This window comes from Emiliania huxleyi (genome assembly GCF_000372725.1).
Source record: "Emiliania huxleyi CCMP1516 chromosome Unknown EMIHUscaffold_141, whole genome shotgun sequence".
NCBI lineage: Eukaryota > Haptophyta > Isochrysidales > Noelaerhabdaceae > Emiliania > Emiliania huxleyi.
In genome coordinates this window covers 266,316-275,775 of record NW_005201183.1, presented here as the reverse complement: position 1 = coordinate 275,775, position 9,460 = coordinate 266,316, and the positions used below count along the sequence as shown (strand labels likewise).

Genomic DNA, 9,460 nt, shown 5'->3' with positions numbered 1-9,460 from the left:
GAAGGCCTATGCAGGCGGATTTGCACATGCACATGCACATGCTACATGTACATGTGGCAAGGGGGCAACGCGTGCAGGGCGAGAGGGCGGCTCGACACGCCTGCTCCGCGGCCTCCGTGTTGGTGCTCGGAACGAAATGTAGAGGGTCCTCCTTGGTGTGCGCGAGATGCTTGTACAACCCGCCAAGGCCTCCCTCCGTGTCGAGCCGGTCAATCAGCACGCCGACGTCAGAGGAGCAGAGTGCCGACCCGGCGGGCAGGGCCAGCCGCTCATGGACGCGACGGGCACGCTCAGGCACGCCAGGTGGGAAGTGGTGCATGCCGCTCAGGAGCGCCACGAGCTCCTCCTCGGTCTTTAGAGGATACAGGTTCGCGGCGAACTCGGTCATGCCAGAGACGAACGAGGTGAGCTCCATCGCGGCGCGCTCATCACAACGATGGAGGCGCGTTCTCCGATCTTCATCTCCGATCTCCAATCTCCAATCTCGTGTGGGGGAGGCGTGTCAGGGGGGGGATCGACGTCCTTCCAAGGGGATGCTCTTTTCCTTTCACACCTTCAAGTGGATCTCCACCCCTCTTTTCGCGCCATTATGCAATCTCCAGTCGGCCACACGATTCTCGAGGCGCCTTTGGCGCGAAGTCAACATCTCCGTCTCCGGCCTGAGCTCGAGGTGCCGAGCGGCAGCTCAAGATCTCTATCATCAGTTAAAAATCTCTGAGTTTTGTGAGAGATGCTGTGTGTGGGGAAGATCTCTGATCGGCATCTACGATCTCCACTCAACAAATCTACTGGCCTGTCCCGCAGAGATCTCGAGTATGATCTCCACGCATCATCTTACATGCTTCGAACACACGGGCAGCGCCACGACTCACAAAAATAACGGCCAACCGGACGTGCGATCTCGCAAATTCTCGATTTTTTCTCGACAGCGCCCGCGGGAGCCATAACCACCCGGCAAGGGCCTACAGAGAGCCTTGCCCTGCAGAGCTACCGCTGTCTACCCACCCAGCATGCGGGGGGCGTACTGGGGGGGCAGCACCTGGCCACTCACGGCCCACTACCGGCCGTGGTGCAGGGGCGTCGATCTTGGCGGTGGCGTGGAGCGCGACGAAGGCGGTGGAAACGAGGGTGGCGGCAACGGTGGCGGCGGCTGGGGAGGCGGCGGCGGCAGCGGCGGCGAGAGTGGAGACGGCGGGGTGGTGGCGGCGGGGGGGGTGGCGGGGTGACGGGGCGGGGCGGCTGGAGGCGAGGGTGAGAGCGGCGGCATGCCGGAGGAAGGTGGTGGCGGCGGCGGCGATCGGGAGGCAGCGAGGAGTGTGAGGGCGAGAATGGCAGCGGCAGCGGGTTCGAGCCGCGGCGGCGCGAGGGCGGCCAAAGGGCGTCCGTGGGGAGGGTGGAGGTGACGGTGGCGCGGCGAGGGTAGGACGAGCTCGCGGGCGTCTATGCGCACCCCGTCATATGCGCCGTCCGAGCGTCCGTGGTGAGGCGCTGCGAGGGTCGGCGATGCCATCGGCGGTGCCAATGAAGCTCACAGCGAGGCCCGCGAAGCTGGTCGCCCAGTCCGTGTCGTCGATGGTTGCCCGCTTGAGAACAAGCCGCCTGAGGTGGCAGGGAGGGCGGCGTGAATACTCGCAGCTGGGGTGGTTTTGGCCTTAAGTTGTGGATGGGGGCGGGCGGGTGTCACCTTCTGGCGTGCTCGAGGAGGTTGTCAGCTGCCCAGACCCACCGGGGAGTGAACCCCGCCGCCCCATATTCTGGAGGCGGGCTTCCCGCGTGGTGTCAGCTTGCAAGCGAGCGATGACGCCTGATAAACAGCCCGTATACCGTCTCCACAGCCGGCGGCTGAGCCACGGGCTGCGTGCTGCATGCCCGCACCGTTGTCAGATGATCAAGTCGGTCAAGGCGACGGGTGCGGCGAGCCACGGCTCCTCTCGACATCTCACCAGCTCCGCGCGAGAAAAGGCGCGCAAGACGCCGACTCCAGGGGCTTGGATGCGAAGTTGAGTCGCACCAGACGCAGCAGCTTCGGTATGAAGTGAGGGGGGGCATCTAGGAGGCAAAGGTTTGCTGGGTCTGGCTGGGTCGGGTGCCGTCCTTCAGCTGCCCCGCCGCCCGAACTGAGCGTCAGCAAAACAGCCTCCGCAGCCCTCCCTGCCGGTTGAACGGTCTGCGATCGACGCGATCTCATGCGCCGAAGTCGGAACTTTGCTAAATCTCTCTTTCTCTCTCTCTCTCTCTCTCTCTCCGAAGTCGGTGGGAAGAGATGATGATGAGTGGCCGTGGTCGAAGTCCTGGACCGCATCGCCGAGTGTGCGTCGCGCCCGAGGAGGGCAACGCTCGCAGCGTCAGCGAGTCAGGAGCTCGAGCATTCTCAGGATTTTTGTCGAAGGGGAATTTAGTTGTTTTTGGGGACGGCGATTTTATTTGTTTTGCGACCCCTCCCGACCCCTAGTGCAAGCTAGGAGACGGCGTGCAGGAGGCGCTCCGGCGTGGCCCCACTCCCGCGGAAGAGCCGCTTCGAGGTTGGGTTGGAGTAAATCTCCTTCTGTTGTACGACGGCCTTGCCCTCGTAGCGCGTCGCCGGGTCGGCGGACCAGCCGTCCGCCGGTCGCAGTAGCCCGTTGTTCCATGTCGCCTGCAGCATGAGATCGTACCAAAAGGAGCGCTCGAGCAGCGCCGCCTCGAGCCCCTCCGACTTCATCACTTGCACCGCCCACACTGCATCAAGCGCGGTATGGAAGCCGCGGTTCGAGCCGAGGCCCTGCGGCCTACGGAGGTGCAGCCAGCAGCGCGGCTGAGTCCGCACATCCCCCACGGTCGCACGGGGGTGTCGCGGCACGCGCGGCGCACCAGAATGGCTCGAGCATCGAGTCGCCAATGGGAAGCACCGGCACGAGCGAGGAGCCGCCGGCCGAGAAGGCTGAGACGGCTGCGAGCCATTCGCGCTGCCGCTCTCGCGCAGTGGTCGCGCTCGCTTCGTTGACCGAGGTCTTCTTTTCGAGCTCCCCGACCGACCTCTGCTGCCCCTCGAGCTGCGCCTTGAGGAACTCCTGCGTCTGCGCCTCATTCATGTCGCCGAGGCAGCCGCCCTTTGCGATCGCCGCCTCGACCGCCTCAATTGACTTGCGCAGCTCCACCATCTCCTTCTTCCGCTTGGTGACCTCCTCCTCCGCCTGCACCGCCGCCCGCTCATAGTACTTGGTCTCCGCCTCTCGGAGGTACGGGTGCGTCTCGAGGCCCGAGCCGGTGACGGTGCCGTCGCGCTGGACCGCGAGCACGCGGAAGCCGGCGAGGCAGCGCGCGCGCGTCGAGAAGTCGAAGAGCTTGGCGGGGTGGAAGTCGCAGAACTGCGTGTGCTCCGGCAGGCCGATGCAGGTGGCAATCTTGCGCGCGAGCACCATCAGCGCCTCGACGTCGAGGTTCTGCTTAGTTAGCAGATCGGAGGCGGGCAGGTCCTGTCGCAGCGCGTTGTGCTCGAGCAGGCTCGCCTTCTTGATCGTCACGACGATGTAATGCGTCTCTCCCTTGAGGTACTCGGCAAACTCGAACTTGATGTTGGCCGCGGTGAGGCGCTTGCCTGCCGGGTCGAACGGTCGCGCGGTGAAGGAGCGCAGCACGGTGTCCTTCGTCAGCTTGTCCTTTGGGTCAAACTCCATGTTGATGACGAAACCGATGGCTTGACTGAAGCGGTCGATCGTCTTGTCGATCCCCAGCCGCACGCACGAGTTTGACCACTCGCCCTCGGCCAGCAGCAGCGCGTCGAAGGGCAGCAGCGTCACGCCCTCTGGCGCCTTCTTGGAGGCGTCGAGCGCGAAGCTCGGATCGAGCTCAGACTTTTGCACCATGTTGCACTTGCCCTGCCCGGTCCCGGTCTGGTAGGCGCCGATCTTGAGCTTCTTGAAGTCGAGCACGCCAGCTAGCGCCGCGTCCTTGGCGGCCGCCTCCGTTGTCCAAGCCTTCCAGGACGCCGCGCCCGACGCAGGCGCCTGCACGGCGACCATTTCGGTTCCGTAGGAGAAGCGCACGCCGAGGAGCAGCGCGTTCTTCAGCAGGACGAGCTGAATCTCGCGTGTTCCGAGGTGGAGCATCGCATTGTTGTTGGAAAACTTGGGGTAGAAGGTTCTCGCGCCGTACGCCATGAGGTCGTCGGCGGTCATTGGCCAGAGCAGCAGGATGTTGACGCGCGAGAAGGAGTCGCGCTTCTCGACAACGTGCACGCGCATCCCCATCAGAGCCGCCTCGACGGCGGCGCGCAGCCCGACGGGGCCGGCCCCAGAGATGACTACGCGAGGAGAGTCCTCTGGCTTTGGCGGCGGCGGCCGTTTCTTGAGGTTGTTGGAGAGAGCAACCATGAGCGACTTGGTCTTGTGAGGCACGGGCGAGGAGGCCGTGACCGTCTGCACCGCATCGAACGCCGCCTGACCAAACGCCTCGGCCGGTACACGGCACGCCGCTCGCAGCTCCGCGTACGCCTGGACCGCCTCGAGCACCTCGTTGGCGGCGAGAAACGAAGCCCATGCTTTCTTGAGCGCATGGCCGTCGGGTGGCTCGGCGAGGTGCGCGTCATCCTCGCGCAGGCCGACGAGCGTGAGAGCAGATTCGATTGCCGAAGGCCGCTTCCTCAACACCGTTGGCTTGACCGGGGACGCCTCGGGCATCACTTGGTCGACTGCTGCTTCCGCGGTCAGCACGGCGACAGCCTCTTTCGCTGGGGACTTTGGAGGGGCGCTCTTGCCGTTTCGAGCACGGTCGGCCTGTAGGAATGGATTGGCAGCACGCGTAGGGAGCGACGCGTCCGGCTGCACCTTTCGCTGCTGGCTGCCGGCCCGATCTGCCTGGAGGAAGGGGTTGGCGGCGCGAGTCGGAAGCGGCGCGTCGGACTGCGCCAGCTTCTTCTGATTCAGAGCCGTTTGCCGTTCGGCCACAGCGGCGCTGAGCTTGGCAAGCTCGGTGGGGGACTCGCATTTCTCCACGAAGGACACGGCGGCGGCGAGCGACATGTGTGTGTGTGTGTTTTGTGTGAGCCGCCTCCCCCTTCGGGCGCGGAACGAACGGGTGATTGCCTGCAACGTACGTCCGTGCGGGGCCCAGCAAGCGCCGACTGTGGTCCCCATGGGTGGCATCGACAAGAAGCTGTCGCGCTCTCTGGGCAGGCGAGGTGGTCAGACGAGCGGCGTGGCGAGGCTGCAACAATATTTTGATCGGTTTCTCTCCAAGGCGGTGACGGAGGCTGGCAAGCGCTTTGGCTGGCTTGCAGGCCACGATCTCTACAAGGGCCTCAAGCGAGTGCTCGTCGAGGCGGCAACATCTCTCGGAGGAAAGAGCGGTGCTGGCACGAAACGAGGTGCAAAGCGTAAGAGGAAAGAGCGGACGGCACCTCAGCCCGTCGCTGCAGATGTGCCGACGCGGAAGTATCTGCACACAGACCTCGGCCTTTTTGGCGCGAGAAACGGGCGCAGTACATCAGTTGTGCTCGCGGTGCCAGTCGCACCTCAGCCGCCAGCGCTGGGCCACCAGCCTTCAGCTAGCGAGCCGCCATCAATAGTGCACACGCCCTCGCTGACGTCAGGCTTCGAGCCGGAGCCTGCCCCTGCGCACTCTGGCATGGGTTTGGTCGAGACTGCGAGGCAGGTGGCAGCCAGGAACCCCCCCCCCCCCCCCAGACGAGCATGGCAATGGCGGAATAACACTTGATTGTTGAAGAGGCTGTGGCACCTTCTCTTTTCTTTGTACTTTGATGGACTGCATTCTTTTTCTGTGAGAGGCTTGTATTTTAACAATTCTTCTTTTTTGTTCTTCGCGTCAGAACACTCTCGATGTACGCAGCATGCTCAACATGATTTGTTGTCGCGGGACGCTGAGAGTAGAAAAAGAAAGAAAGAAAACGGACAACCCAAGGGAGGGATGGGAGGACGGCACGCCGCCACCACACAGAGGGATTTTAAGGAGAGGTGTGTGATGCGCTAGCCGTCGCCCACCCTAGGGAGTCTGCCTCTTCCTATCTCTCTTCGCAGTCTCTCGCCGCTTCTCGCTGCAACCTTCATGCCACCTCGCGGTCGTCCCACTCTCGTCGTTCTCTCCCTTGTCATTTCCTCCTCTGTCGCGTCGTTCTCTTCTGCCTCGTCCTGCGACGCCGCCGCCTGCCGGTCCCTTGTTCTCGCGGCTTCTTTCGCCTTTCGGCGCAACTCCGTCCTCCTCGCGGCGTATCCTGGCCTGAGGGAGGGTGTAGAGGATGTAGAGTGTAGAGCACTGTAGAGCTGTAGAGATGTAGAGCGCTGTAGAGCTGTAGAGCTCTACATCCGCCGCGTGACGAGGCGCCTGCGTTGTAGAGCGATGTAGAGGCGCTCTACAACGTGAAATCTCTACAACAAACTCTACATCATAAGCGGCGAACGAGGCACGGTCGCTCTCCGACATGAGGCGCGTTGCACTTGCCAGTGCTGCCCTGGCCTTCTGTCTGCCCGCCCAATGGGTGGCAGATGCCTCTGCTGCTGTGGCATGCCTCACGGCTGCGACTGGCCGGCGCCTCGGCGCGTCAGCTCGGCTCGGCGTAGCGATCGTGGCCAGCGCAACTCGCCTGGACTCAACGCTCAGCCAGGAGCTCCCGCACGCGCTGGCGCGAGTCATGGCGCAGATAAGGCGTCTGAATGCTCGCCTCGCCTCGCGCAAATGCGACCGTCCTCGCAGCCGACAGTCCACCGCCTGCTAAAGAAGCACAGCGACGAATGCGGCACCGGCGACACATGGCAGGCTGGTCATGACGCAGTTATAGGGTGTTGTGTGCCGTCAGAGGGACTCTCTGTGTGTCAGGGATAGTCAGGGCTGTCCATCAGAGCTTCACTAAGCTCGGTAAAACCCCATTAGCGCGGCTCGACCTCTTTGAGTCACTGCCTTCCCGGCGGTTTGGCTGTAGAGCCTCTACAACAAACTCTACAACAAAATCGCGCTCTACATCGCTCTACAACGCAGGCGCCTCGTCACGCGGCGGATGTAGAGCTCTACAGCTCTACAGCGCTCCAGAGCGCTCTACATCTCTACAGCTCTACAGCGCTCTACACTCTACATCCTCTACACCCTCCCTCAGATCCTGGCCCCTCGAGTCTATCGAGCTCCCCTCGCGCAAGGACCACATTTCTGACTCCCACTCCGATCATTTGCCTCCAAGTCATGTCGTTGCTCAGGTCCACTCTCTCTTCGAACACTCGTGCCTCTACGGATGATGCCGGCGCTGGGGGTGGTCCCCTTCGGATGCATCGTGACATCTGACAACTGGATTTCCACTGATTCGTCCTCCTCGGAGTCATCTTCCCCGTCCTAAAGAAAGAAAGAAAGAAAACAGACAACGCAAGGGTCTTCCCCGTCCTCGACGCCGGCGGAATCCGGGTTTTTCTTTGCCAAACACTTGTACCGGGTAGCGCGCGCCCCTGCCCGCGCGCACCCGAGCTGCCTTTGGCGTGCGGCGATGGCCGGAGAGGATGCAGCGCCCGAGATGCCGACGCCGCCCAAAAGCCAGATTGTCCTGATGGTGGTGATGATGGGGTGGAAGTACTTGGATGTTGATGTGGGCCCTGGCACGCCCGGTCTGCTGTACCTGCGGCTCTTCTATGGCGCCGGGATGGTGCTGACGGTCTGCTGCTTTGGCGCGCTGTACCTCAAGATCAGCGCGATGCCGGTGGACCCCAAGACCAAGGTCAAGGTCACCATCGAGGAACCGATGAAGCCCAAGCGCACGGAGGAGATCACGCTGCCCGAGCATGACATGCGCGAGTGGAAAAAGATGCTTACGCAGTCGGCTGCGAGCATGGTGCTGATCCCGTTGATGCACTACAAGTGGGAGTACACCATCCCGCTCGTGATCCAGGGCGTCAGCGGCCCGCTCATGCTCCTCAGCCACAGCCTAAGCCAGGTCCACCTCTTTGGCCAACCTGCGGAGGGCGCGCTCGCCCGGCCGTGGAAGCCTCCGCCGACGCCCTTCGACGGGCTGAAAAAGGCGTTCGAAGAGCCAGAGGCCGCGGCGGCGCCGGCGGAACAGGCGGCGGGCGACGCCGGGGGCGATGCCAAGAAGGGGAGCTCGAAGAAGAAGAAGTGAGACCGCGTCGCGCACGCTGCGCGCGCGCGGGCGCGCGGCAGGCACAGCGGGGGCTGGGGGGGGAGGCGACCCCGGTTGTACAGAGTCACAGGGGTTCCGCGTGTACTGCAGACCGTCTGAGGGGGGGGAGGGGGGGAGAGTGAGGCGGCCCGTGCGTGTGTGGCACTCTGAAAGAAAGAGAGAGAATCAAGAAAACACACACGCAAAGTCACACGCAGAGGCAGAGCTCGTCTCCAAGTGCTCCAGAGTGCAGAGAACCCACAAACGAAGGGATGTGGCCGAGTTGTGGGAGGAGGACAGGTCCCCACCTGCACGAGCAGGATTTTGGAAGGACGATCAGGGACACAGGGTAACGGGAGTGGGGAGCGAGCGCACTAACGCTTGGCCAGCCGGCTCCTCCACCCTATCCGGAACACTTGGCCTCTCCCGAGCCGGTCGTACTCCTATCGCAGCCACGCGCCCCTCGCCCCCTCTCACTCCCGCGACGGCGCCTCGACCTTCTTGGGAAGCAGCTGGTTCGACAGGTCCTCTCCGTGGCCTAAGCGGCCGAGTCCGCCAGCGCCCCAGGTAAAGACAGCGCCGTCGGCGTCGAGCTCAGCCGACAAGGCGACGACGCGCCGGCCAGCCAGGGCCTCGACCTTCTTCGGCAGCAGCTGGCTCTGCTCGTTGCCGTGGCCCAAGCAGCCAAAGGCTCCCCCGCCCCAGCTCCAGAGGGCGCCGTCGGCAGTGATGGCGAGGCTGTGCCGGTCTCCAGCCGACACAGCGACGACGCGCTGCCAAGCGAAGGCCTCGGCCTTCATGTGCAGCAGCTGGTTCTGATTGTCGCCGTGGCCCAGCTGGCCAAGGCCAAAGTCTCCAAAGCCCCAGCTCCAGATAGCGCCGTCGGCTGTGAGGGCGAGGCTGTAGTCATCTCCAGCCGACACAGCGACGACGCGCTGGCCAGCAAAGGCCTCGACCTTCATGGGCAGCAGCTTGTCCTGCCGGTCGCCGTGGCCCAACCCGCCGAAGCCTCCACTGCCGCCCCGCCGAGCCCGCAGCGCCATGAGGTAGGAGCACGCGCCCGAGTCGCGGAGCTGCTGCAGCTGCTTCACGCTCCACTCGGCTGCCCCGGGGGCACCATCGCGGACGAGCCCGAGGAGCACTCCCTCGTCGCCGACGAGTTCGGGATGTACTACAAGTCCCCCAAGATTGCGCCGCTGGCGCAGCCGGCCAACCCGCTCGAGGCGACCAGGAGCGGGGGCACCCCCCGGAGGGGCACCCGCCGGCACGGCCATGCCGATGGAGGACCTCGCCAGTGCCGTGGCCCGCGGGGCGGCCGGCGCGGCGGCCATCGGCGCCGCCCGCTCGGGGACGGCCCGGGGGGCGTGTTTG

At 64.1% G+C, this 9,460-nt stretch overlaps 3 protein-coding genes across 3 annotated transcripts in view; 2 read left to right on the top strand and 1 right to left on the bottom strand.

The window, feature by feature from the left end:
- Positions 1–2,458: 2,458 nt before the first annotated feature.
- Positions 2,459–5,000, bottom strand: EMIHUDRAFT_110884 (hypothetical protein; the record flags this gene model as incomplete). Its single annotated transcript, XM_005787560.1, has 2 exons — positions 2,459–2,768; positions 2,851–5,000. 2 exons carry the CDS (start codon positions 4,998–5,000, stop codon positions 2,459–2,461), a joined length of 2,460 nt encoding a protein of 819 aa, XP_005787617.1.
- A 2,462-nt stretch (positions 5,001–7,462) lies between these two features.
- Positions 7,463–8,089, top strand: EMIHUDRAFT_227731 (hypothetical protein; the record flags this gene model as incomplete). The annotated part of the gene is made up of 1 exon (XM_005787559.1): positions 7,463–8,089. One exon carries the CDS (start codon positions 7,463–7,465, stop codon positions 8,087–8,089), a length of 627 nt encoding a protein of 208 aa, XP_005787616.1.
- Positions 8,090–9,361: 1,272 nt separating this feature from the next.
- EMIHUDRAFT_227730 (hypothetical protein) overlaps positions 9,362–9,460 on the top strand; it is a gene marked incomplete at both ends in the record, with an annotated part of 887 nt that continues 788 nt past the window's right edge. The window contains one exon of the mRNA XM_005787558.1: positions 9,362–9,383. Coding sequence (XP_005787615.1) covers positions 9,362–9,383 — 22 coding nt within the window. The remainder of the gene's footprint in view (positions 9,384–9,460) is intronic.